At 58.9% G+C, this 26926-nt stretch overlaps 1 protein-coding gene across 7 annotated transcripts in view; it reads left to right on the top strand.

Annotated features, from left to right (window-relative positions):
- TANGO2 (transport and golgi organization 2 homolog) overlaps positions 1–26926 on the top strand; it is a 36570-nt gene that overhangs the window by 7652 nt on the left and 1992 nt on the right. For 3 of the 7 annotated variants that reach the window (XM_057491779.1, XM_057491781.1, XM_057491778.1), the window contains exons 2-8: positions 7400–7496; positions 14239–14327; positions 18608–18727; positions 19187–19301; positions 22329–22399; positions 25092–25245; positions 26046–26150. In XM_057491779.1, the coding sequence (XP_057347762.1) occupies positions 7441–7496; positions 14239–14327; positions 18608–18727; positions 19187–19301; positions 22329–22399; positions 25092–25245; positions 26046–26150 (710 nt within the window). In that variant the 5' untranslated portion in view covers positions 7400–7440. Of the gene's footprint in view, positions 1–5366; positions 5448–7399; positions 7497–14238; positions 14328–18607; positions 18728–19186; positions 19302–22328; positions 22400–25091; positions 25246–26045; positions 26151–26926 lie in introns of those variants that run through there. The other 4 variants (XM_057491784.1, XM_057491783.1, XM_057491780.1 and 1 more) reach the window with 3 other exon arrangements.

Below are 26926 nucleotides of genomic sequence, written 5' to 3'. Positions count from 1 at the left end.
AGATGGCCACAGATGTGCAGCCACTGGGAGATGCCAGGAAAATGTGGCAGGAGCATTGCCTGCTACCCTGGGGTGGGCGAGCAGGGGCAGGTCATGTAGTGGGGGACATGCCCCCCGGCACAGTGAGCAGTACCTGCGCTGGACGTTTGGAGGGAGCCAGGCCAGGTCTGCTCATCAAAGAGCATCCCCGTCTGCCGAGCCGATCTGCCCCCTGAGCCTCTGCCTTCGGAAGGTACTCTGCCCGTTTGCGGAGCGTGTGCGCTGGGTTCGATATGGCGCTTTGTACAGGGTGGAGACCTGGTGGGGCTGAGACGCCAGCCAGAGCCAAGAGGTGGGGTGAAGGTGCACATCCCCTGGGGAGGCTGGTGGCACTCAGTGGGCTTGGGACACTGCCCCTCGGTGAGGATGGGCCTGTGTGGGCAGTCAATGGGAAACGGGGCAGTGGGGTCCTGCATGTGTGACAACCCCAGTGCCCACTCCTGTGCTCTGCTGAGAATGGTCTGGGAGTACACAGCTGACCAGAGAGGGGCTTTGTCGGATGTGTGTAGGTGGATGTGGGGAGTGGGCACCACAAGCACAGGCCCTGCCGGCCCCCCAGGAGCCCCTGGCTGTGTCAGCAGGAGACGGGAGCCTTGGGCTGGGCCACAGAGAGGCTGAACAGAGCAGGTGGACAAGCAGGCAGCGGGCGAGAGAGAACCGGGGGGTCGGGAGACAGGAGGATGCGGTCCTTGGATGAGGTGGTGCTGGTCAGCATGGGGTGGGTGACCAGTGCTGTCAGTGAGTGATCCCTGTTAGCCCTTGGGCAGGGGGAGGCTGGCAGCCAGGTGGGGTATGGAGCTCAGAAGAGGGGGATGGGAGTCAGCAGCCACCCCAGCAGTGCTGAAGTCTGGCATGGCTGTCCCTCTGCCAGGTCCTTCCCTGTCTGGGCTGGTGGCACCAACGAGGCCCAGTCACTGTGGCCCTCAGCCCCTCCTGCCTCCTTTCCCGGGGCCCACGGCCTTCAGCCAGGGAAGCAGGTCCGCACCACGGCCCGCAGGCTGTGCACAAGCACCCCCAGGCGCCAGTCCTTACCCTTACACAGCCCTCACCTGAGCCACTGTTGCCATTGGTGTGTCTCTTGGCACATGGCGCCGACTCGCCTCTGGCCCATCTGCCTGCTTCGTGCTCTCTCTCATCCTGCTCGTATTACATGCTGCGCGGAGCGAGGTTTGGGACTTGCCTACCTGAAGAGCCTGGTGCTCCTGAGAGAGAGAGGAATGGTGCTCTTGGTTCCTCTGGGAGCCCGGGCAGGAGGAAGGGGCTGTGGCTGGAGAGTGCCTTCGGAGGCTACGGGCGAGCAGGCAGGCGTGCTGGGAGAGCTCTCCACAGAGTCGGCGGGTAGGTGCCGGGTGCCTGGGAAGCTGCCACGCTGTGGCTGGAACTGTGCATGGGAACAGCTGGAGCAGAATCCATGACCCAATCTCCCTTTTGTGCAGAATCACCAGGTGGTTAGACTCGGAAAAAAGGATGCGCTGAGCCAGGATCTGGGAAGACATCCACCGGCTTCTCAGAAAGGAGAGGCCTTTGGCTTTGGTTTGAAGATGGCCTTTTCCTTGTGCTTCACACCTCCAGGTCCTTCCGGCCTGGGCTCAGGTGTGCTGAGGGACTCCGGGTATGTGCAGGCCCTGCACTGCCCAGTGGTTACCAGGATCTGTTTGGGCTCCAGGTGGGCAGACCTGGAGAGGTGCCCACTGAGACTGGAGGAGGTCACCTTGGCCACGCAGCAGGAGCCCGGGGATGACGGCGAGTGGGCACATAGAAGGTGTGGGTGCACCAGCCTCACCTAAGCACCTGCAGCCTTGCGTGCTGGCTGGGCTGGATCGCATCTCCATGCTCGGGGCCTTTGTCGCGGTCTCAGGCCATGCTGGAAGCTGTCAGAGAGACCACACGCCCAGAGCTGCTGCGTTCCTCTCTGCAGGACTTAATGCTGGGCCCTATTCAGGTCCAGAAAAGTCCTGGAAAGTTTTTAAAAAGAGTTGTCGCTTTGCCAAGCCCACAGGGATCAACTGTTTATGCGGAATCTTGGTTGTGACAAAGGTTGCGTGGTTGTCCTGCAGAGCCAGGGGGCCTGTGTGAGGGTGCTCCCGAGGTGTGGCGCTCAAGCCTCACCCTGGTTCTCCTTGCAGAGCAGTCCGGGCAGGTATCCCACAGGCCTCGCCCTGAGCCTGGAATTACCTCCCCACCCGCGCCCCTGTGGCAATGGCTTCTGTCCCTGGCCGGGTTCAGGATGCCTCTGTGATGCCCTGGGGCTTGGCGCTTGTCAGCAGTCGGCCACATCCCAGGCTCTGCGCTCCAGCCTCACATGTGGCTCCTCAGGCTGTTGTCTACATGGCTTCCCCTCGGCCCTGGCCACAGGCTGGGGTCTTCCATCCTTGTGGGCCAGTCCCCTGTGTGTGTGGCAGTTGTAAGCACCCCCAGCAGGGCCACACGTGGGCACCGTGGCTTTTCACCATGGTGGGAGGGAGCCATTGCCCCCTCACCAGCTTTCCTGGAGGCTCCCCATGACACTGGGGGGGGTTGGCTGCTGGGAGAACCGTGAGGCCAGCAGGGCCACTGCAGGAGACAGGCTGGCTTCCAGTGTCTATGTGACGTGGCTGGGTGGAGTGGCTTGTGGGTGAGCAGGCCCAGTGCCAGGGGCTTCCTGGCCTTCTGGGGAGCTGCCTGGGAGCAGATGCAGGGTTGGAGGGGTTCACTTGACCCCAGCACCCCAAATGTGCCTGCTCCTTCACCCCGAGTGCAGCCTGCGGGCACCCCTCCACGACCTCCCCTGTGACTCCAGGCATGCGGCCTGAGCTCTCAGGGACATGGGACGACACGTGAGAAGTGCTCAGTTGTCCACCTGCTCTGTGGCACCCAGGCCCAGCCTCCTTTGGGTCAGTGTGCCGCCCGCTCAGGAGCTGAGTTCTGGGGTGCCCGCCCCATCAGGTGGGGGCCTTCCTCGGTTTCTTTTTGATCCAGTTGCCGTCCCAGTTGTCATGAGGGCAGGTGACAGGAAGGAAGGAAAAGTGAACCCTTCATACCTGGAGAGGGTGGGGGTGTGATGTCTAGCGGCCTCCCTAGGGCCTGGTGAGGTGTACATATCACCACGGTGGCCTCCTTGGCCCACTGGGGTGGGCAGCACCTTGGATGCAGGATGCAGGGGCAGGGCACGGCTTCCTGCAATGCTCACATGCAGCCAGGCTTTGCCCACCTCAAGGCATCCACACTGTAGTTACCGAGGCCTGTGGTCAAGGCCCCTGGTCAGGTACCCTGGGACCTGCCAGCCTCTGCCTCCAGCAGGGCTGGCTCTGGCCCTCAGGGCTGCCCTGGGATTCTGCATCGCCCTGACTTCTCTGCTGCCTCGAGGAGGACCCCAGTGAGGGCTGGGGACAGGTGGGGTGGGGTGTCACCGAGAAAGCCAGACGCGCTTCTGCTCAGGATGCCACCCTCCCCTACAGGTTTTACCAGCACAGGTGGCCTTCAGGGTGGGCACCTCCTGAGAGTGTAGATGCCACCCGGTGAGGATGAGCCCTCCCCGCTGGCTCCCCCGCTCTTCCGTTAGAGTCAGGGGGAGCAGAGAGGAGCGTTTTCTCAGGGCCTCGAGTGACCGGCAGGCAGGTGCTCAGCAGCAAGGATGGGACACTGGCACCAAGGGCAGTCCTAGCTGCCTACCTGCCCTGCACCCTGCCCTGCACCCAACCTGTGCCGCAGTGGCCAGCACAAACGGGGCTATGTCCAGAGCATGTCTCAGAGGCCTGGGAGTGGGAGGTGGCCTCATGAGCAGGGACGGCAGGGAGACTTCACCGGCTCCTGGGCTTCAGGAGCCCCGTGGTGGGCCTGGGCGGGGCATGCTGGAGAAGTGCCTGGACCCTCAGCACCTGCCAGGAGTTTGCTGTGGCACGTCCTGCCTCCGAGAAGGAGGCTGCTGGGGTGCTGGGTGAGGAGGCTGGAGAGGGGCTACTGGTGGGCAGCGGGCCTGGCATGAGCAGGGGGTGAGGGGCTGGAGAGAAAGGCAGTTCCTGACGGTCCCCTCCCCAGGGGCTGGCTTTCCTCTGGTCCTTCTCTCCCAATGACCGCGTCTTCATTGAGGCCGCAGCCCTGGGCTCTGTGCCCACACCTCCTGCGCCAGGCTGCCTGGAGACCTATCAGTGGCTTCCCTTTACCCCCGATCACAGAGCCTTCCCCACGACCGCTGTCGGGAGGGCCAGTCTGCCATCCACCCAGGCCTGCTAGGATGATGGCGAGGTCCTGCAGCCAAGTTGGGAGACTGCATCTGGCCTGCATGCATCACTGGCCAGGGCTGCCCCAGCCAGGGGCCTTGTCCTGTGGCTGGGCACGCAGCCCAGGGAGGGGTGTGGCAGGCTGAGGCTGACATGGCTGGCGGCATGTCCCTGGGGAGGCAGCTCTCAGAATAGCCCTCAGTCCTGCTGGGGTTCTGGATGGGTGGAATTCCAGCAGAAGCGAGCTGCCAGGGCCTCTACCGCTGGCCACGGCCAGCCTGGTTGCCATGGACAGAGCCGGCTTGCCTCCAAGGAGCATTCTTGTTTCTGGGACAGACCAGCTCCCCAGCACGAGGGTGTCTGTGTCTTCTGTGCTGGACTTTGGTCATGTGGCGTGTGCTTGGAACCCCAGCATCTGCACTGGCAGGTGGGGCACCGCGGGCAGGTGTGCTTCCTGTCACCCTGCACTGCATTCTGGATGGTTCTGCTGTGTAATTCGGTCCTAAATCCGCTGCGCCGTCTTGTCAGCTGTGTAATTCGGTCCTAAATCCGCTGCTGAGTTTTAGTAAGTGGTTACTATCTGCTTCTTAAAGGTCTTCCCTGCACTTTGTGAGCCTCCTGGCTTACCCGCCACCACTTCCTTTTCTGGGCAGATACTCCCAGGCTCCTCTCTCCTGCCATCGGAGTGTGGCTGGTTCATGAGATGTGTGGGGATCTCCTCCTGCCAGTTCTCACTCATGGCAGTTTGGTTTATCACGTGGTTCCCTCTGACCGTATGTGGCTCTTTGTCCTTGAAATTGTTTGTAAGATTTCTTGGCAGTCTGGGATGAAGATGAGAACTCTGGGTTGCAAGGTGCCAGGGGCACCACCAGTACAGGAGCCCTGCAAGCCAGGCCTTGGCGTGAGGGTCCCTAGACCCCCGGTGTCTGGCTCTGCCCATGGGGCTTCTCGGGGCCTTCCTCCAGTGTTGTGCTCTGGCTCTGTGGCCACTGGGGTGGCTCTGGGTATATGCACCCCCACTTTGGGGTCCCCGCTGCACTTGGGGGAGGGTTTCCTGCCAGATACCTGTCTTGAGGCGGCCCTAAGCCTTGTCTTCTATCTTCTTCACCCCCACAGCCACCAAAGCCTGGTTCCAGGAGACGAACTGATACCCTAGGGCAGGAACAGCCGTGTACTCCGCTTTCTTTCTGCTCTGGGTGCCCACATTCTGTGAGAATTGGCAAAATCCTGCACTAACTGCTTTGAAGATGTTTGTATATTCTTAAAAGCATTTTGAGATGTTTTTACCAGGAGGTTGGTCCCAACAGCTTGCCAACCAGTAATGGGATTGTCAGGCCCCCTGGGATGATGGCATGGGTGCCCACTGAAGGGAACCCAGCCTTCTGTCACCCGGGGCCTCTTCCCACACCCTTGTGCATTGGGCACTGCCTGTGGCTCAGCGTCCTGCAGGGCTGGCAGCCAGCAGCTTGCCTCCCATGCTGGCTCTTCTGCTGACAGCACTCAGTATGCACTGCCAGGGGCTTTCCTGAGAGCAAAGCTTGGTCCCCTGCAGCCATCACCGAAGTGCATGCCTGGGGTGCCTGGAGGAACATGGGGCTGAGTACTGGGAGTCCCTCCAGGGCCTGTGGGAGCCAGCAGTGTGGCAGTAGAGAGGGTTCTTCTCCCTGTCCTCCATTTCCTGCTCTGGCCAGTCCAGGGAGCAGAAGCTAGTGGGATGCGGGTTGCCATGGCGTCACCCATGGGAAAGCCTCCTGTGGCCCTGAGCTGTCAGCTTCGGCCCTTCCTGCTCTGTGGCCTGTGCCCTGTGTCCTGCCTGCCTGCCCACAGTGCTGGCCAAGCTCCGAGGGCAAGGTCAGTGTGATGGGGATGTTCTGTGCATCCTGGGAAAGGAAGGTTCCATTTCAGAGGCCCAAGCACTGGGGGCAGCGCGGCGACGTCAGCGCGGCGACGTCAGCGCGGGGCTCTCACCACCGCTGTGCACCTGCCGTCCCCATGGTGGGGGCCTCTCCCAGAACTGTGGATGGTGCGGCCCTGTGGCAGCGGTAACCGGAGCCCTCCTTGGTCCTCATGCCTGTGGGGACAGCTGTGCTGGGGCCACGTGCAGCAGTCTGGCCCCTGGCCTGTGTGGCCACTCTGAGGCCTGGGTGCAGAGTGGCCATGACTTGTGCTGAGGCCCGGCGCAAGGACGGACTGGGTCTGAGCATCTTGCCCCAGAGCTGTCTGAGGGGAGGACCCCACTTCTAGTCCAGCTATAAAGATGTGCCCCCTGGGTGGAACCCATGCCCTCTTCTAGCAGGGATCACGTGCTTAACGTCCTGGGGGCCAGGCCACTGCATGAACCCTCCCCAATCCCAGGACACCCTGGGCTAGTGTGCTTGGAGCTCAGTGGCCTCCTCTGGACATGCACACATAGTCACGCACATGCACACAGACACACGCAGACATACATGCTTTACACACATGCATGGACCTCGTGGCCTCACATTCGTGCACATACGTTGAACATACGTGCACCTCCCCTTGCCTATCAGGCTCTTCTGGGGGCATGCAGTCTCTCCACTGCCTCTTTGCTGCCTGTTTCCCAGCCGCAGGGACTGGCTCTGCTCTTGCACATGTGCAGGACTAGAGACCATTGCAGTCACCTTGTCCAGGGTCAGTGGCCTCAGGATGTCATGTTGGTTCTCAACTGGGTTGTGGGAAAAGACCTGCTGGCTTCAGAGGCTCCCGGGCGCAGGGCCTGTGTGTGGGGTTGCTAACTAACTGGGTCTGCGCCTCACCAGCCCTTGGGTGCCTGGGCGTGTGTCACATCAGCAGCATGGTGCTTTGCTCCCCCTGCTGACATGGGGTGTGCAGGGCCCTCGGACCCTCACCATGCTGGGTTCACGGTTCCTGGCCCACTCGCCACCCCCGTGCAGCATGTCCTGGGCCAGCCAGCACCTCAGGCGTTGGGGTCGCCTGGCTAGTTCTGGCCTGTGTGAGTATTTAGGGAGGTGGCTGTGCTGGTGAGTGTCATGGCATTTGGCATGCAGGTCTGCCCCATCCAGCGAGGGCCAGAGGCATCATGGAGAGGGTTCTGTTCTAGGCCAGGCAGCCCTGCAGTTTCAGGGAGGAGGTTCTGTCATCTGCCGTGTACTCAACTCATGTTTCTCCTTTTCCCACAGACTGTGTGACCCTGTACGAGCAAAGCCACCCTGGGGGACCCATGTGCATCATCTTCTTCAAGTTTGATCCTCGCCCCGTTTCCAAAAATGCATACAGGTAACCCCCTTGCTCTGCATCTGCTGTCCTCTGCTCAGCCTCGGTGCCCCGTGGTCCTGGGCACTGGGGTTAAGTCGCATGGGCCTGGCCCTGCCCTGGCAGTGCTCACTCACTGTGGGGCCAGGAGGGCATGCCTCTCAGGGCCAGGGACCCTGAGCTGATGTACAGAGGCGCAAGGACTCAGCCGCTGAGGTGGCTGTGTGGGCAGCACACAGGAGAAAGCGGGTGCAGGCGGGGGCACAGCCCTGTGGGCCTTGATGGGGCAGCAGAATTGGGTGGCAGTGAGCAAGAGCCCAGCTTGGGCTGGGTGGTCTGTGTTGCTGGTTAAAGTCCGGGTGGTGGTGGCAGCATGGGGGTCTGTGGGGACAAGGATAGGGCTGGTGGGGGGTGGGGGAACCGGCCAGAGGAGGTGGGAGGCCGAGGCCAGGAGGCTGAGACTTGGTCTGGTTCTCTCCCTCCTTGCATGACCCGGGGCTCTGGATGGCACCCCTCCATTCCCGGGGGCACCCCAATGGGGGTCCAGCCCCACTTATCTTTGCTGAACAAGAATGGGGCTGAGCTGTGACCTACAACCAAAAGTGATATGGAACCCCTCTCTGGCACAATTGCTTGGGCAGTTACCATCATTTAAAAATCTGTACTAGAAGGGGTGTGAACCACTTCAGCAAGCTTCTCAGATTTGAGTCACTACACAAAATTGCACAGACACCATGCTGCCTAACCTCGTGGCTGAACCAACTCCTTGCAGGCCAGGGAACAGGAAACGGAGTGTCCAGGGTTCCCTTCGTGCAGAGGAGTTGGCAGCAGGATCAAGCCGGGGGGTCTGGGAGTGGCCCTGAGTGGCCCACAACAGAGAGAGCTTTGCTAGTCAGGACGCAGCCAGGGGCCAGGATCCAGGCACAGTGACCTCAGCAGGGGTGGGGTCAGTTACAGGACGACCGACTGCAGTGGGATTGGTGTGCCCGCCTGAGGTCCAGACCTCGCTGGAGAGGCATGGCATGGCACACTAGATGGCCGAGAAATCGCTGGGAGCCACGCCACCTGTCTCAGGGCGGGGGTGCTGCTGGGGGAAGGCGCCAGTCTCTGGCCACTCACCGCATGTGTGGGGGAACCACATGTGTCACGGGCGCCTCTTGAGGAAGCACCTGCGTTCGGGAAGAGAAGTCTCCCCCTCTGGTGTGTTTCCAGTGCCTCTGCTAAGATGGAACGTGGTGCCAGCTGCACAGTTCAGCTGCATTGTCACAGAGTCAGTGAGGGGCGGATTCGGCCGAGAGGCAATAAATGGGTAACTGGCGTGGTCCCCCGCCATTTATCCACTGAGCTTTCATGTGTACCCTTCCACGTTCATTTGAATTCCTGTGCCTCGATAAGACCAGTCTTTCCACCTGACAAGTGAAGAAAGTCTCCATTGAGCACAAAGTCGCCAAGCCCCTCTCCAGCTTCCGTTTGTCACTTCCAGGTTCAGCCGCAGTGCCACTGGACGTGCTGTTCCCTGAGTCACCTCCAGTCTCTTGCAAGTGGAACAAAACAGGAAGGAGAAAGGAGGGTCACACGGGTCTCTCTTGCTCTTGCCCAGCACCCCACCGGGACCTGTCCTCATAACCAGGCCTGTGGGTTGTGGTGCAGGACAGCCTCAGTGCTCCACTCCAGCATTTTCCAGAGCCTTAAGCGAGAGGCTGGGTAACCAAATATGCTGGGTGTTTTGTGCTCTGCAGAGGGGCTGAGGGGGCATCTGGTGGCTGCTCCTGTTCTGGCTCAGGGACGGTCCAGTTCTGAGAACAGGCAGGCTGTGCGCTCTCAGTGTACATGCTTCTGCACCTGTGTGAGGCCGGAACAGGATGGGGAGGTCCTGGAGGGGCTTCCTGGAGGGACCCAGAGCCTGAGGAGGCCGGGTGCCGGGGCTGTCGCAGGGAGCGGGGGACGCCTGGCTGGCCTGGGCAGCTGGTCCAGCCCCAGTATCCCACCTGGGCTCCCCCCCACCTTACCCCTCTCTGTCCTGGCCCAGGACACACCAGCCTCTGTCCTCTACCCTGGTGGCCCTGCTCTGTCCTTGGCTTCCCCTACCTGACAGTAGTCAGCGTGAGAGTGTCTATTTGAGTGTGGTAAAATATACACAACATAAAATTGTGTCATTCCAAAACATTTGTAAGTGTGTAGTTCAGTGGCTTTAAGCACATTCACAGTGCTTTGCAACCATCCCCACCATCGATCTCCAGAACTTTGTAGTCCTCCCAAACTGACCCTCCATCCCCATTAAACACCATCTCCCCATTCCCTTCCCCGGCCCTCAGTAACCACCATTCGATTTTCTGTTTCTATGACCTTGACTCTGAGTGCTTCATAGACTGGAATCATATGCTCTGTTATGTTTGGCTTCTTTCCCTTAAGGTAATGTCCTCAAGGTTTATCCATGCTGTGGAATGTGTCAGAATGTCCTTCCTTTTTAAGGCTGAGTAATGCTCCATTGTACAGAGATCACATCCTGTTACCCACTCGTCCACCCATGGACACAGGCTACTTTCTACTACTTGGCTGCGTGACTAACACTGACCCGAGTATTAGTGTACAAGCATTCTTTCAAGCCCTGCTGAATTCTTTAGGGTGCATCATACCCAGGAGCAGAATTGCAGGTTATGTGGCCCTTCTGTGTTGGACTTTTTGAGGAAGTGTTGGACTGCTTCCCTCGAGTGTCTTTGCATGGCTGTGCCTAAGGCTCCCCAAGCCCCATCAGCCCTGCTCCCTGTTGGGTGGCACAGCGTCTTGAAAGCATGTTGTCATCAAGCACTGTGCAGACCAGGCCCTCTCCCTGCATCCAGTCCGGGTGCCAGGACCACCATCCAGCTTGGGCCCTGCTGCCCTTAAAGCTGGCCCACGTGGCTGGGACCCGTTGAGGGCCCTGTGTCCCCTCAGTGTCGTCACAGGCGTGTGGCTCCTGCCCCTCAGGGCACAGCCAGCACCTGTCCTTTTTTTTTTAAATTTTTATTAAGGTATTGATATACACTCTTATGAAGGTTTCACATGAAAAAACAAGGTGGTTACTACATTTATCCATATTATCAAGTCCCCACCCACACCCCAATGCAGTCACTGTCCATCAGTGCAGCAAGATGCCACACATCCACTATGAGCTTGTTTGTAGTTGGGGGTCAGGTCAGCGTGGCCCCAGGGCCAGATGACTGCAGAGGGGACACTGACCGCTGGCTCCGTGGCCGTTGCTGCCGCTGCCATGTGAAATCAGTTGCCTGACAGAAAAGATGGAGGGCCCTCGCTCTTGATGCTATGGGCAGCGTCACGCATAGGTCTGCCATTGCCAGATGCTGATCTCACGAGAATGTTCTTTCTGGCTTTTGAGGAGTGAATTCCTGAAAGATGAGCCTGTTCCTGCCCCATGGTGTCCCCGACCGGCCCACGATGCTCGTGCCTGGTCCATAGCTGCTGCTTTGCTGGGCTGCCGGGGAAGGTCGGGCAGATGGGTATTTGCCTGCCTCCGGGCTGTGCTGGAGCGTCCAGTCACCTGTTCTCCTCAGGGCAATGCAGAGCCCATGGCAGAGTGAGCATCCGGTAATTGGGTCCCACCCAGGTCCGGCAGTGCTCGCCTGGGCTGAGTGACCCCCAGTGGGTGCAGGGAGGTGGGGAGCCACCTCCAGCACAGCCAGAGAACGGACATCGGCCCAGCTGCCTCCGTAGAGCAGCTCCAGATCTGGCACTGGGCTTGGCCATGGCCAGCACGGATCCATTCGTGTCACCACCCCATTGTCTTCCCACTTGGGTGCCCATCCCTCCAGACATGGCAGCCTTCCCCCCCACCCCCGTCACATCCCACACCTGCCTGCCTGCAGACACTGCCCAGGTATGACCCCAGGCACCCTTGGACCTTGACGTCTGTCCTCTGGGTGCTGGTGCATCTGCCTTCCAGGCTGCTTCTGGCCATGCCCGCAGGTGGGCCCCGCAGGTGCCCTTCTGGGGTGGCCTCTAGTGCCGAGTGTCATGGCCCCTGCCTGGGACTGCGATCCACCAGGCAGCCCCAGCCTCTGCCCCCGATGCCCAGTGAGTGCTCCCTGGGCGTCCGTGGGCTTGCTTGTGTTCTCAACTCCTGTACAAGTGTCTGCAGGGCTCCAGCAGGGAGCAGAGTGGGTCAGACGTTTGCTTTCCGCCCGCGGGACGCTGACTTAGAAGCTCTCTGTGCCAGCCGCAGCCCTGCGCCTAGGTCCTGATGACCTTGCCTGCTCCAAAGAGGCAGTTGTGTCCCCACGGGGTTCCATTGGATGTTCTTTCCCTGATTGCAAAGGAGTATGTGCTCTCTGAAAAAAAGTCATACTCTGTGAGATACACAGTAACATGGGAGCCCCAGCACCCCCGTAGATGCAGATGCACCCCCAGATCCCTGCCCCTGCTGTACACACCTGTGTGATCTGCTCCCCTGCAGGTATGAGGGGTGGGCCTGCTTGCCTAAATGTGAAGAGATTTTGCTTTTTGATCTGTGAAAGCCCCTACTCAGTTGATCTTGAATTAACCAAAGGGGAGATTCCCAGGTGGTCCTGACCGAGTCAAGAGAGTCCCCAGAAGGGACCAGGCCTCCCCTGGAGGGGTGAGCTGTGCGGCTTGGAAGGATCCTGTGGCCAGGACCCGAGGGCGGCCCCCAGCAGTTGACCAGCCTGGCCAACAGCAGACAAGACAGGAGCCCTCGGTCACACAGTGTCAAGGAAGTGACCTTGGCAGCACCCTTGGGAGTGTGAGGAGGGCGCTGAGTCTCAGCCGACACCCACTGGCCAGCAGGCCCTGAGCAGAGTGCCCAGCACAGCCAGTCGGCACTCTGCACCATGGTGCAGTGAGAAGTGGGGGCTGCTCTGAGCCTCCAGTTTGGGGTGTGTGGTCAGGCTGCCGAGAGAACCAGTGCCCCCCGTCAGGTGACACCGTCATGGCTGTCAGGTAACTTCCATCTTCCTCAAAATGTCTAGTTTTTTATTCCCGCCATCCTGTGCACCTGCTCCTGCCACCCAGCTGCCCCGGCCGGTGCCTGTGCCCCCTGCAGCAGCACAGTGAAGAGTGCCCATTGATGATGATTAATTAGAGGTTTCAGTTATTAGAACAAAACAAAGCCCTGGGGGACTGGCTGTCCTGAGAGCCCCTGACCATGGTGGGCAGTGCCCCTTGGCTGTGCTGCGGGGCCCACGGATGCAGAGGAGGGACCCTGTCACGTGGAGCCTCCACTTAACGTTCACCTGCCGCACGTCTCTGAACTGGGTGTTTAATGAGATCCCTCGCAAGCCACTAGCCAGTCAGCTAAGTAGTGACTCAGGTGACAAAAATAACCCAGCAGTTGGTGTTCCTAGTTATTAACACACACAGGTAACTGCTTCTTGTTTTAAAATTAGGCGGTTGAAAATCTTAGGAAAAAGGTTCTGCTCTGTCAGCTTTTCTTCCCTTTTCCTAATTTTCCCTTTCTGGAGCCTCATGGAAGAGCCAGAAGCAGAAGCCTGCAGCCTGTGCCAAGTGAGCAGGGGAAGAGCCCCGGGCATCTGTGGGAGGACTTGATCCTGACTGCGTGGAAGTCCCCATCCGCGGGCCGGGATGGCCCCTGCTGCAGTCCTCCCACACTGCGGAGTCTCCTGGGCATGGTGGGCACAGGGTGCTGCCCCCGTGACCACTGGCCAGGTGTGGCGATCTCACTGGGCAGCCTGTGGGAACAGTGCCAGCCAGGACGGGCCTGGGCTGGGTCCCTGAAAGGACGGAGTGGGCTTGGTGAGGCAGGGAGCAGGGCCCGGCTGGCTTCTCCCGGCTGTCTTCCTTGCCCGGGGCTGGAGCCGGGTCAGAGCTTGGCCTCTGGGGCTGCAGAGGGGTGCTGTGTGAACGCTGGGGCTCGTATCCAGGATGGTGCCTTCTTGCCGGTGCACACCGAATGGCCTGGCACAGCCATGGAGCCAGCTGGTGGGCAGAGTGCAGCCACAGTCCACCCAGGTGTCCCAGCGGTGGTGAGGCTTCCAGAGCAGACCCAGGGGCTGGACAGCCGCACTATGTCCCAGGCCATGTGGCGACGTACGTGCAGGGTTGGGGTCATGCTGTGCCCCCAGCAGGCAGTGCTGGCGTGGGTTTCACTTCCAGTTTCATGGATTCGTGGACGTGTCTGTTAGTTCAGGTTTACCACAAGCAACTGTTCATGCAATCAGTGAGTTCTCACAAAAACTATTTCTGAAGGCTTTTAGGGATCTGACCACAGACTAGACTAATGTGGCTTCAGAGCCAGCGGGAATCATTTGTTTGATTCATAATGTAAAACAGTAGCGAAGCACAGGGAAGTCCTCACCGTCGCCTAGGGCCCCCGCAGACGCAGGACAGCAGCCTTCAGAGACCTGAGCACCGCTGTGTGCCGGGCACCCAGGCCCCTTTGGAGGGGCTGCTCCTGCCTCCGGGAGGCTCGCAGGCTGCCTGGGCCCGGCCCCGGGCATCTGGGGCATGCCTGGTGCCGCTGGTCTGGTTGCAGGGCGTGGGGCCTGGGCCGAAACCCCATCCCAGCCCTGAGCCTGAGCAGCCGGCTGGCCGTGGGCTTTGCCTGGCGGCGTGCTTCCTCAGCAGGTCCCGGGAAGGCCACCCACTGGAGCCGCCTCGCTCCTTGGCCCCGTGCGGCTCTTGTCCTCTTTGGGACTAACCCGTGTTGCTACTGAGGTGGATTTTCTTTGTTGACGAGAGAGAAGAACATGTCTCTTCTGTCTCCAGCCGCCCTTCAGCCACGCTCTCTCCTCAGGCTCATCCTGGCGGCCAACAGGGACGAGTTCTACCACAGACCGTCAAAGCGGGCCGACTTCTGGGGCAGCAGCAACGAGGTGCTCAGCGGTGAGTCCCCCGCGCTGGCGGCTGTGGCGGCGGAGCATGTGCCCTGGAGGTGCCTGTCGGTGACGCAGATGGGGCTTGTGGGGCAGGCGCCCGAGTCGGTGCAGGGCCAGCGCTGGGGTGAACTGCTGCCACCTTCCACCCAGCCTCAGGGGCCCTGCATACCCGGAAGGAGTAGCCAGAAGGGTGGGTCGGTTTTATTTGGATCCCCCCTCTTCTGTGGGCATGCGATTGGATTTTTTCAAGGTGCAAGTCCACACTCAATCCCTGTGAAGCGTCATAGTTGTGTGTGTGTGTGTGTGTGTGTGTGTGTGTGCACATGCACTTAGTCTGCACGTTTCTGTTCACACACAAACACCCCTCGCCCCAAGGAGAGAGAGCCTGGGCTTGAGGAGCAGAGGCTCGCTTGGGATGCATTCGGGTGGGGACAGCACGAGTGGGGATGGCAGCCGGGTCCCCTTGGGGCAGCGGTGTCAGTGACGGCTGGGTTCCCTGCCCACCAGGTAGGCCAGTGTGAGAGAACACTGCTGAGGCCGGAAGGCCCAGTGCCATGTGGGAACAGGACAGGAGTGGGAGACTGAGGCAGGGTGCCATCCCGTGCAGGTCTGGCAGGTGGCGGGGAAAGCTGCTCTGAGGCCATGAGCACAGTCCCCAGGGTGGCCACTGCAAGCGGGAACAGACTATTCCCTGGGCTGTATATTGGCCTTATCAGAAGCTGCCTGGGGGACCTTGGAAATGTCTGGCTGTGCAGACAGAGGCGTGGGAAGGGGCTGACGGGGAGATCCCTGCTGTGTAGGTTCTGATCACAGCAGTACAGTCACATCAGGGTATGTGTGTGGGGTCCTCTGCTGAGCAGGCCAAGCTCTCCCAGAGGTTGAGGGGCAGGCCTGTGGGGCCGTGGGAAGAGGGCCGAGGGGAGACTTTGGCATGGCCAGGACCATTGGCCATGTCAGACTAGCGTGGAACAGAAGGGAGTCATGGGGATGGGGCAGGCAGTGTGTATGACAGATGCAGGGCACAAGTGGGGCCGAGGCTGGTCAGGAGGGGTGGGGTGAGGGCTGAGGGCTGATGCCCTTGGGGAGACAGGAGGTGCCTCTCAAGGAGTTTTACAGATGAGGACATGGAGGCTCAGAGGAAGCATTAGTCGGCCTGTGCCCTTCAAGCCATCCTGGCCACCTGGACTTTATCCTGCCCTGGTGCTCAGGCCTACCCCCTGCCCCTGAATCAGTGCCAATCCCAGCTGGGGAGCTCCAGCCGCCCAGGATCCTTCACCCCTTGTGATTCAGAGGCAGCCCCTGCATGCTGATCTGAGACTCCTGCCTGCTGGGAGGGTGGCCTGGTAGCCACTGTGCCCAGCTTGGGGCTGAGAAACACCAAGGTCCATGTCCTCCCCCATCTGGCATCATCAAATTCTGTGCCAGATTGTAGGCCAGTGGCTCTCCAAATGTGGTCCTTGAGCCAGGAGCATTGGCATTGCTTGGGAACTTGTTAGAAATTTGGAAAAAAGTACGTGCTATTTCTGTAAATATTTTTTCTGTCTTCTGCTCTCTCTTCTCAACTCTTCCCCTTTCTCTGCCTCCTTTTGCACCCACGTTAGCCTGCTTGAGGTTGTCCCACACTTCAGTGACTCTCAGTTCTTTTTTTTTTTAAGTTTTTTTAAAATTTTATTTTGGTATCATTAATGTACAATTACATGAGCAACATTATGATTACTAGACTCCCCCCATTATCAAGTCCCCCCCACATACCCCATTGCAGTCACTGTCCATCAGCCTAGTAAGATGCTTTATCTCAGTTCATTTTTAGAAATCCTCTTGTTTCATCTTAGCTTCTATTACCATGTCTTCCAAGTTCACCAGTCTTTTATTCTACAGTGCCTGATCTGCACTTAATCCCATCCTGTATGTTTTTATCTCACACATTGTAGTTTCTATCTCTAGAAATTCAATTTTTATATTTTCCTTGTCTCTACTTAACTTTTTGAGCATATAGGATGCAGTTTTTTAACTGTTGGAATGTCCTTATCTATAAATTCTGACCCCTGTGTCAGTTCCACATGGATTGATTGACTTCCTCTTAGTGGGCATGGGGTGTGTTCCTGATTCCTCAGATGCTTGCCGATTTTTTATTGGATGCTGCACTTGTGTGGATTTTATCTTACTGAGGCCTGGATATTTTTGTATACCTGTAAGTATCCTTGAGCTTCTTTGGGACACAGTTAAGTTACTCAGAAACAGTTTATACTTCCAGGTCTTTAAACATTCGTTAGGCAGGTGGGTCTGAAGCTGTACCCAGTCCGAGGCTGATCTTCCTTCTGTATACTGTTCCCAGCAGCCCTCTGAATCTTGAGGTTTTCCAGGCTGGCTTCTGAGAATAGGCACTGTTCCCAGTGGGAGAAGTAAGTGTCTTCTCTCATCTTTCTGTACGGTTCTCTTCTGGCCTCGGCTGGTCTCCTCACACGCATGCACTGACTGGATGTCTGGAGCTGTCTGGCAGCTCTCTCCTCTCTGGTCCCCTGTCCCAGGGCCTCTGGCCACCTCGGTCTCCCCAGACTCTGCACCCCTGTCCTCAGCCAGGCTGCCTGGGCCCTGCCCGGACCCCTGTGACGTGTCCTGGGGACTCTCCAGTCCTGGGGCTCACCTCGTTTATTTCCCATCTTTTAGGAATCACTGTCCTCTGTTTCCTGATGTTCAGTTTCATGAAACCATTATTTCATGTATTTTGTCTAGATTTTTGGTTATCCAGGTGGGCTGGTTAAGTCAGGTCCCTTCTGATTGGCCAAAGGTAGAAGCTTCATTCACTCTTTAGTGGTTGGTTTGTAGGAGCTCTTTATGCATCCTGGGTAGGAGTCCTTTGGACAAACGTATTGCCTACTAATTTTCTTAATGATAGATTTTGGTGGGCAGAATATTTTACTTCAATGGAGTACAGTTTATCTTCTCTTTTATGGTTGTTCTGTCTTTGCCTGCTCTGAGGTCATAAAGATATTTCCCTCTTTGCTTCTACAAGCCTTCTGATTTGGGGCTATGATTTATGTCACATTAATTTTTACACAGGTGTGAGGCAGGGATCCACACCCACCCGCGCCCTCCACCCCATCTCTCCAGTGGCTCCGACATCACAGATTGAATAGATACTCCTTTGCCTTTTGCATTTTTGCTTAGGCAACTTGGTTGAAAACAGGTTGAACACATACAAATGGGACCATCCATGGATCTCTGTCTGTCTGGATACCAACACCGCACTGTCCCAATTACTACAACTTTTAGCACATCTCAAAATCAGGTAGCATAAGTTCCCCACTGTTGTTCTTTTCAGGACCGCTTCGGCACCCTTTGTGCGCACACTTCAGAACTAGCTCACTTATTTCTACGCAGTACAAAGCCTGCTGGGATTTTGGCTGGGACTGTGCCAACTCCCTTGGTTGCCAGGGGCCACATAGCTGTATGGTCCTGCAGCCACGGAACGGGGCGTCTCTCCATGCAGGTCTGTGGTTGTCAGTCTTCACGTATTACACGTTTTTCCTTAAATGTTTTCCTAAGTTTTAAAAAAAATCACTTAGTGCTGCTGTAAATGGCATATTAGAATTCAGTTTCTTTTTGGTTTTTGTTTTGTTTATTCCTTTTGCGTTTTTTTTCCTCATATGATCCTGTCGTCTACAAGTAAAAGTTGTTTTACTTCTTTTTTTCTGAACCTTACAGCTTTTATTTCTTTTACACTATAGTTTACTATTATTATAAAAGTAACATTTTAATGACTTGGCTGTTTTTAACCTCATCTTCAAGTAAAATGACCGATTAGTCCAGCAAGACACATTCCTGTGGCTTTTGGGCCCTGTAGAGCGTGTGAGGGGTTCCAAGGAGTGTGGGCCCCTCATGCTGGCTGGGCCAGTGCTGTGGCACCAGAGGCAGGTGCTCCTGCATGTGCCCACCCTGAGGGCCCAGCGTCTTGCGGGGGGGAGGGCAGTCAGTACCCCTGCCCTGGACCCAGGCCAGTGTGCTTTCCTGTGATGGGGCCGGCACTGTGCTCCCGGTCCCGTGCTGACCCAGGGGCCAGGAAATGCCTGCCACACAGCCTCAGGAGCTCCCAAAGGCATCAGGTAGCAAACCTTGGTTGGGGAGGGCCCTGGGGCCCTAGCGGCTGCTGCGGCCTTGGGAGTTCAAGCCCCTGCACCGCCTCCAGGGCTGCTGGGCTGAGTGTGTGTCTCTTCAGGACACGGGAACAGGCCAGGGCTGGTGTCCCCGGCTGGGCCCTCCCGGTGGTGACGATGTCATCCGCCACAGGGCTTGACATGGAGGAAGGCAAGGAGGGGGGCACGTGGCTGGGCATCAGTACCCGGGGGAAGCTGGCGGCGCTCACCAACTACCTGCAGCCACAGCTGGACCAGGGAGCCAGGGGCCGAGGTACGTGGACAGAGCCACTGTGCAGAGCTGGGGCAGAGACGGGGCGGATGGGGAGGAGGGTGTTTCCCACAGCCCCACAGCCCCTGGACGGCCTGTGTGGACCGGCCACATGGGCATGCTCCCAGGAAGTGTTCTCCACACCGGTCCTTGGCCAGGTGTCACTCCTGACTGTGGCCACGGTCCTCTGCCCGTCGGTCCTTGGCAGAGCAGTGCCCCATCTGCCCACACATGGTCCGCACGGAGGGCTGTTTCCCTTGCGCTTCTCCGTGGGGGTGCAGTGGGGGGAACCATCGTAAAACGCACAACAACAGAGTTCTCGGTACAGACCTCCTCAGCTGTTGGGGCAACGAGGCGTGGCTGGCCTGCTAGCGTGCAGCCTGTGGGGGCCCCATGTCAGTCTCCCCTGGGAGAGGGGCTTGGCCCTGCCACCTTGGCCACAGGTGTCTTCCCTGCCCACAGGTGAGCTTGTGGCCCACTTTCTGACTGCTGACATGGACAGCTTGTCCTACCTCAAGAAGGTCTCCACAGAAGGACACCTGTACAACGGCTTCAACCTCATAGCAGCCGACCTGAGGTGGGTCTCCTGGGCAGGGCAAGAGCCCACTGCTGCTGCCCCAGGGCCGGGTCATAGGCTAGGCAGGAAGCAGCGTTTCCGTCCCACTGCACAGCTGGGGTACTGTGGCTTTGTGGCGGCCCCCCAGGGGCTTGGTGAGTGTCCACAGGGCCCAGCCTCTCCCAGACCCATGTCACGGGCACTTGGGGAGCAGAGCCGGGGGCCTCCTGCCGTGGGAGCTGCAGCATGTCTGCAGTGAGCACCCTCAGAGCACAGGGCACGCCTCCTCCCACACTGGCCCCTGCCTCTGAGGCCTTCTCCCCTGTCTGTGGCTGAGGAGCCCTGCGGTTCTGAGCCACACCTCGCCTGCCCTGCTCTCTGGTGGGCAGAGGTGCCCAGGCTGGAGAAAGGAGGTGCAAGCACAAGTGTCTGAGGGGCGAGCAGCCTGGTGCCCATGGCGGCACCTGCGGTGGCTGTGTCTGAGCGCACAGGGTGGCTTGTCTCGGGGGTCCAAGCCTCTGTGAGTGGCCTGGTGGAAAGCTCCCAGGACCTGGGTGGAGTTGTCAGGGGGCAACACAGCTGTCCAAGCTGCCCATGGGGCCTGTCACCAGAGGACATGGAGGCCTGGCTGCACAGACAGAGAGCAGGGCAGATGGGTGGGGGCAGGGCAGGAGGAGAGGCCCCGGGGGAGCGTGAGGCCTAGAGCCTCAGGGCTCCTGTCCTGGGCCAGAGATTCAGGAGTCAGGTTACTGGGACCCTGCAGAGGGCCTGGGCCAAGTGCCAGGCCCACGTGCAGCTTACAGAGGAGCAGCAGGGGGCACCTGGATGGCCACAGGGGATGCCTGCTGAGCCCTTCACGTGCAGCTTGCAGCACATCCTCACAGCCACCCCGTGTGCACCTGACGTGGCTGAGCTCAGATGGGGAGGTCACATGGCCATGCCACTGCCAGTGCAAGGGGGCTGGGGTCCCGCTGCACGGGCTTGGGTGCCCCTGGAGGTGGCAGCTGTGTCCCACCAGGTGGGTGCCACTGGGAGGTGGTGCCACGTGCTCTTGATGTTGCCCCTGGACGCCAGCCTGCAGTGTCTGCATTTCCATCTCAAGAGCAGATCCCAGGTGCTGGCTGGCCACCCTTGGGCTGTGGCCTGGCTTCTCAGGGTGCCTCATCTCTGTGGCTCCTGCCAGGCCCTGGCTACAGGCGTGCAGACAGCTGAGTGGATGCTGCCAACAGTCTCAGTATATACAGCAGATTGTCAGATGGAGGAGCAGCAATGTCACAGCCGGGAAGCGTGGCCGGTGTGCAGAGGCTCTGGCTGGTGTCCACCTCCTGCACCCAAGGCCTGTGTGCATTTCTCAGAGCAGGCTTTGCAGAGCAGCCAGTGGATTAAGGCATCGGTGGGAGCAGCCCGCCTCAGCCCACTGGGGCAGTGGGTGTGCTCTTCCCACACTGCAGAGGCATGGCCTTCAGGGGTTTTGTGTATCTTGCCTTGCAGTGAAGTGAGCATTTCTCCCAGTCCCTTCCCTTCTGGCTCTGTCCTCTCCCTGTGCCCCTTCCCTCCTCCTCCAACCCAGCAGTCAGTAGATACTGTCAGCCCAGGGCTGTTCACCAGCGCAGGGCCAGATGTCTGTCCTTCACCAGGGCAGGTCCATGGGGCTCTTCCCTGGCCTGGGATCCCCAGGCCTTTGAGTGTCCACTGCATGTGGCATGTGCAGCCCCACCCCTGCCTCAAGGACAGACATGCTGATCTGGAGGCTACCATGTTTCACTGGAGGGGATTGGCTCTGGCACCTGCTGCCCTCCCCTGCCCACTTTGGTCTGCTTGTACCTTGGGTGGCGCCTGGTGGGGTAGTCCCATGCGCACTGTGCTCCCCCAGCGTGGCCCCGGGACCGTGCTGCTCATCCGTAGTTCTGTGTACATCTGACTCAGCCAGGGAGACCAGCCCCCCTGCCAGCTGGACCAAGTGGCTGGCAACAAGGGCCCCATGCTCTGAGTGGACTCGCACACGGGGCCATGGCTGCTGCAGGTCGGGGCCCGAGCCCCTCACTCACAGCTCTGCCAGTTCCCAGGGCCACAGGACCGGAGCCTGCAGGCAGGGGAGCCCAGGGGGTTAAGCCCGAGGGCCAGGTGGGCCAGGAGGAATGTCCCAAGGGCCAGGTAGCAGCTGGTGCACAGGGCTGAGGCCAGAGGGTGCAGGGTGTTGGGCCAGCACGCAGCTCCAGCGGTGGGGCTGGTGGGAGGCCAAGGCTGAGAAGGGGGCCTCAGCCCTATGGGAGCCGGTGCCTGCGCCAGGGACCTGTCACCCAACCGGCGTTGGTGCGGGTGGTGCCCAGTCCTCATGCATTCTAGCTTCTTGCCTGCAAACAAAATATCTGAAGTCATCAGCCAGACATCTTAAGAAAGGAGCCGAGGGCTACAGGGAGCAATCAGTGAGTGGGAGTGGGACGTGAGGCCGCCTGGGCTGGGCGGCGACAGACACTCCTGTACCCAGCCTGCCCCTTTTTCTGTGTCGGTTCATCCTGAAAGCTCGGGTCTCTGTGTGCAGTGTCCTGCCAGGGGGGCCCCACAGGTTGTGAAGAGCCCCTCCGGTTTGCAGAGAGGACATTCCGAGCTTTGGCAGATTTACTCTGGTGTTTAAGAATGGGAATACTTTCAGCTTTGGAGCATTTTAAACTATTTTAAATGCACACTCAGTGTAGGAAAGTAGGAAAATGTGGTCTTTGGGTCTGTGTTTGGAAGCCTCTGTCACCACGGGGCATCCCATGCCATCTGGAAGCACTCAGAGATAAGCAGTGGAGGCCGCAGCCTGAGAGAGGGGACCTGTGTTCCTGAGCTGACGCTCAGCCCCTGTAGGTGTCACTGCCTGCAGCTCGGGGCACAGCGGGGCAGGAGGGTCTCAGATGCTGCCGTCCGGCCAGTGGTCCCTGCAGTGAGCCAGATAACTCTGCCTGGCCACAGAGGGTCATGGATGGGGATGGGGCCCTGGAGATGGCTGGAGGGGTCAGGATGCCTGTGGCTCCTGTCTGACCCTTTCTCCCCTCCTGTCCGCAGCATGGAGAAGGGAGATGTTGTTTGCTACTATGGAAACCGGGGGGAGCCCGAGCCTGTTGTCCTGGCACCAGGTGAGCCTGCTCTGGGGGCGGCACTGGGACAGGGGCTACTGCTCTGGGGGTGGCACCAGGATGGGGGGTGACACCAGGACAGGGGCTGCTGCTCTGGGGGGCGGGGCAGCACCAGGATGGTGACTGCTGCTCTGGGGGGCAGCACCAGGATGGGGGGTGGCACCAGGAGGGGGCCTGCTGCCGCTCTGGGGGGTGGCACCAGGACGGGGCTGCTGCTCTGGGGACACTTCCCGGACGTGGGCTCCGTGATGTACTGCTCTCCCGGGACAGTGCATTCTGCCTGCCAGTGTCCTTTGTGGCCGTAACCGCCTGAGCCTGCACCTGGCCCACTGGGGGCTGTCTTCAGCGCAGGGACCTTCTCCCAGTGCCAAACTACGACCGCCTGGAGAGACCTGGAAATGTAAAGGCACAGAAGGACACGGAGCCCTCGGCCCCGCCCCCCCCAGCTCTATGCCCCAGCCTAGAGGCCTTTGTGGAAACACCTGGAAGCCACCCGTGTGGTGCCCTTGGTTTTCAGTGCCTGAGACGCTGTGGCTGGGGATGCTTGTTTTCTGCTAAATCGTTGCTGGAAGAAATTATTTTCAACTACATCCTGCTGTTTCATCCCTGGCCTGATCTGTGTCACTTTTTTCATGACTGCTTTATTGATACAACTCACCTCCTCCTCCAGTTTACCCTTCAGTAACTTTAGTATATCCACAGAATTGTGTAACCATCACCACTATCTAATTTCAGAACATTTCTATCACCCCCAGAAAAACCCTGTGCCTCTTAGCGGTCCCTCACCATCACCCCTCTCTTCCTCGGCCCCTGGCAGCCACTAACATACTTTCTGTCTCTGTGGACATTTTATATAAACGGAATCATGTAATGTGTGGCTGTTGTGTCTGGCTTCTTGCACGTAGCAAGAATGTTTTCAAGGTTCATCCATGTTGTAGCACCATTAGGGCTTTGTGCCTTTTTGTGCCCGAGTATCACTCAGTGTACAGACAGCCTGCGGTTCGTTTCTCCATGTCCACCTGTTGATGGACACATGGGTCGTTCCCACCTTTTGGCTATTGTGGGTAATGCTGCTGTGAACATTAGTTACAAATGTTTGTGTGGACATGTTTTCATTTCTGTTGTGTAGATACCTAGGAGCAGAGTTTCTGGGTCATAAGGCAACTGTTTAACCTTTTGCGGACCCATCAAACTGATTTTCAAAGAAGTTGCACCATTTTACATTCCCACCAGCAGTGTGTGAGGTTCCAGTTTCTCTGGTCCCCCATCAACAGTTATTGTCTGTCTGTTTTATTGCAGCCAACCTAGTGGGTGTGAAGTGGTATCTCACGGTGGGTTTGGATTTGCTGATGACATTGAACATATTTTCATATGCTCATTGGTCTATAGTATATCTTGGGAGAAATGTCTGTGCAGATCCTTTGCCTGTTAAAGTTAGGTTATTTGTATTTCTATTATTAAGTTACAGTTCTTTATATATTCTAGGTACTAGTTCCTTATCAGATGTACAACTTACAAAAATTTCCTCCCTTCTGTGGATTTTTCTTTTCCCTTTCTCGTTCTTATCTCTTGAAGCACATTTTAAATATTGATGAAGTGTAGTTTATTTTTTTCTTTCTTTGCTTGTGTTTTTGGTATCTAAGAAACATCTGAGAAATCACTGTCTAATCTAAGGTTGTGTAGCTTTCCCTGTACATTTTCTTCTAAGAGTTTTGTAGTTTCAGCTTCTAGGTTTAGGTCTTCGGGACATTTTGAGTTGATTCTTGTGTATGGTGGGAGGTAGGGGTCCTGCTCCATTCTTTGCAGGCACCCAGCAGCACTGCTGAGTGGCCCTCCCGTTGCTCCTGATGGGTGAGATCGCAGTGACACCCCAGGCTGGTGGCATGGCTGTGGGGGCCCGGTGGAGCCACAGCTGTCTTCCTGGGAAGTGGCTGGAGGCACGTCAGATGCGGCCGAGATCGTCACCCGAAAGGCTGGCAGCAGCAGAGGGCAGTTCTCCTGGCCTTCCACGGAGTGTGACTCCGGACTCACCTGCCCCTGTGGCCTGGTGTAGTCTCTCAAGGGGAGGCTCCGAGGGGCCACTCCATCTCAAGGACATGTTGACATCAGAAATGCTGTTCTTTTCTGTAACTCCTTCTGTCAACCCGCTGAGAGCTTGTTCTGAAACACTTGCGCTGAGATCCTGTGGCCCCCGAGCAGGGTCCTGGCCAGCGCATGGAGGTGGGGCCGTGTCCGTGTTGGCAGGCCCCCTGACCACTGACGTACCTGGCAGCACCCTCCTGGCCCCAGGTTGCTGATTCTCCCACCCTTGATGTTCTCAGGTGGGACGCACCTTGCAGCTTTCTTTCAGCTTATAGACAGGAGTGAGATGGGGGAGCGGTTCCCTCCCAAGTACCCCCTTTCCTTTGCCCTATTGGATTTCAGGTTGTTCCTTATGCTCCTGTCCCTCAAAGCCACTTGGCATCTGTGCCTTGAGGTCTCCTGTGGGTGTCCTGTTGTGTTGAATTCTGCACCCCTCACCACGCAGATGATTCAGGAGGGCACACAGAGGGGGTGCTGGAGTGCGGGAGGCCTGGCCTCGGTGCCCCTGGCCGCTCCCCTGGCCCCTCGCCTGGTGCGGCTGTGTGGGTGGGAGTGTACCCTGAGCTCAGTGGAGCCTCCGCTCTGGCCGGGCTGTCTCCCCGACCCTCAGGGACCTACGGGCTGAGCAATGCCCTGCTGGAGACGCCGTGGAGGAAGCTGTGCTTCGGGAAGCGGCTCTTCCTGGAGGCTGCAGAGAGGAGCCAGGCTGTCCCCAAGGAGGCCCTCATAGCCCAGCTCCTGGACGTGCTCAACAATGACGAAGCGTGAGTAGGCAGGTCCCGCTGCGGCAGGCGGAGTGCCCCCAGTGCTCGTGGGGCAGAGAAGCAGGCAGGCTCTGCTGCCCTGGGAGGCCCTGTGTGGGTGGCAGAGACCGGCTCCTCAGCCTCAGGAGAGCCTGGCAGACACCTGCCTGCCCACCTCAGGCCGTTGAGATTTTTGACTGGGGCCCTTTGAAGATGGGAGTCCTGGGCCAGTGTGGGCAGCTCGGGGCTCTCAGAGGCTTAATGTGGCCCACGTGGGGCCAGAGTAGCTGGAGGGCCCCTCTGCCTGCACACAGAGGGCCACAGGAGATTCTGGAGGCTCCAGGTGCTTAGCCAACCACAGAAGCGAGCCACCAGCCCAGACGGCCTGGGCTGGGCCTGGCTGTCCACCCCGTGTGCTGCCCCCCTAGCAGCTGTGGCTCAGACATGCCACCCCAAGAACCACTGGACGGAGGGGAGCCCCTGACCTGACTTCCCAGAAGCACCCATGACTCTGCACGGGGCATGAGCCCCAGGGACCACCCCTGGCACATCTGGGCCCTAGCAGCCGGGATCAGGGTACTGGCCGAGCTGCCTTCATCTCACACTGTCCTGGCCAGGTGCCCCAGCCGCCCTGGAGGAGCCCTGTACGCTCCTCTCCCCCAGGGCCTCTCCCTGCCCCTTGGTCCCCCTCCTCCTCCACGTGCCATGAGCCAGGGCACCTTTAGCCTCTCAGCACAGCCTCCCTTCAGGGAAGCCCTGCTTGGGTCTGCCCAGGGGTCTGCGCTCAGTGGTGCCCCCTCCCCTGTCCTCTGTCCTTCCAGGCAGCTGCCAGACCCAGCCATCGAGGACCAGGGCAGGGAATATGTGCAGCCCATCCTGAGCAAGTATGCGGCCGTGTGCGTGCGCTGCCCTGACTACGGCACCAGGTATGGTGGGCTGCTGGACCCGTCCGGTCCTGTCCCACAGGGAACCTGGCCTCCTCTGCTCTATCTAGAAGCAGCTGCCCCTCTAGCTCAGGGTGCTGAGGGACAAGGAGACGTCACCGTTGACAGTCATGCACAAAGTGTCTGTCAGCTCTCAGGAGTGCTGCAGGCCGGTAGGCAGACCTCCGAGGCTTCCAGTGCCTCCCAGCAGGGTTCCTGAGCTGCCCCCCGCTCCCCGTTCCCTGCGCAGCCACAAGGGGTCTGGGGTGGCAACAGCAAGCTCGTGCCAGCAAATCCCTATGGGCCCAGAGGTCCCACCACCTGCTCCTCCCCTCATGTGTCCCGGGCCTGTCATGCTGTCTGTGGCCAGGGCTGCGATTAGGTCACCACCCCGTGAAAGGGCAGCCACTGGTCTCAGCCATGCGGTGAGAACCTCACGGAGCGAGACCCCGTTGGCCTCCCAGCAAGTTCCTTCTCCACCCGCCTCCCTCCTGGGTGAGGAAGAGAGGCTCTTCATGGCTGCGAGGCCTGGCCTGCCCACATGGCTCTTTCCCGGGGCGGCTGCACTGGGGGGTGGCTGGTGGCCAGAGGGAGGGTGGGCTGCCAGAGCAGCCGGGATGTGCCAGGAGTGCTGCGGCAGTGCCTGGCCTGGAGGCAGAGTGCAGCCTCATGCACAGCCACCTCTGCCTGAGCTCAGCTTACCTGGGCCCCACAAGTGCCCGCCTGGTGGAGGCTGGGGCCCTGCAGCGACTGTGAAGGACAGGCCTGGCCCTCGGGGC

This window comes from Manis pentadactyla, chromosome 14, assembly GCF_030020395.1.
Source record: "Manis pentadactyla isolate mManPen7 chromosome 14, mManPen7.hap1, whole genome shotgun sequence".
Classification (NCBI taxonomy): Eukaryota; Metazoa; Chordata; class Mammalia; order Pholidota; family Manidae; genus Manis; species Manis pentadactyla.
The sequence above is the reverse complement of the archived record's forward strand: the minus strand, read 5'-3'. Positions and strand labels throughout refer to the sequence as shown.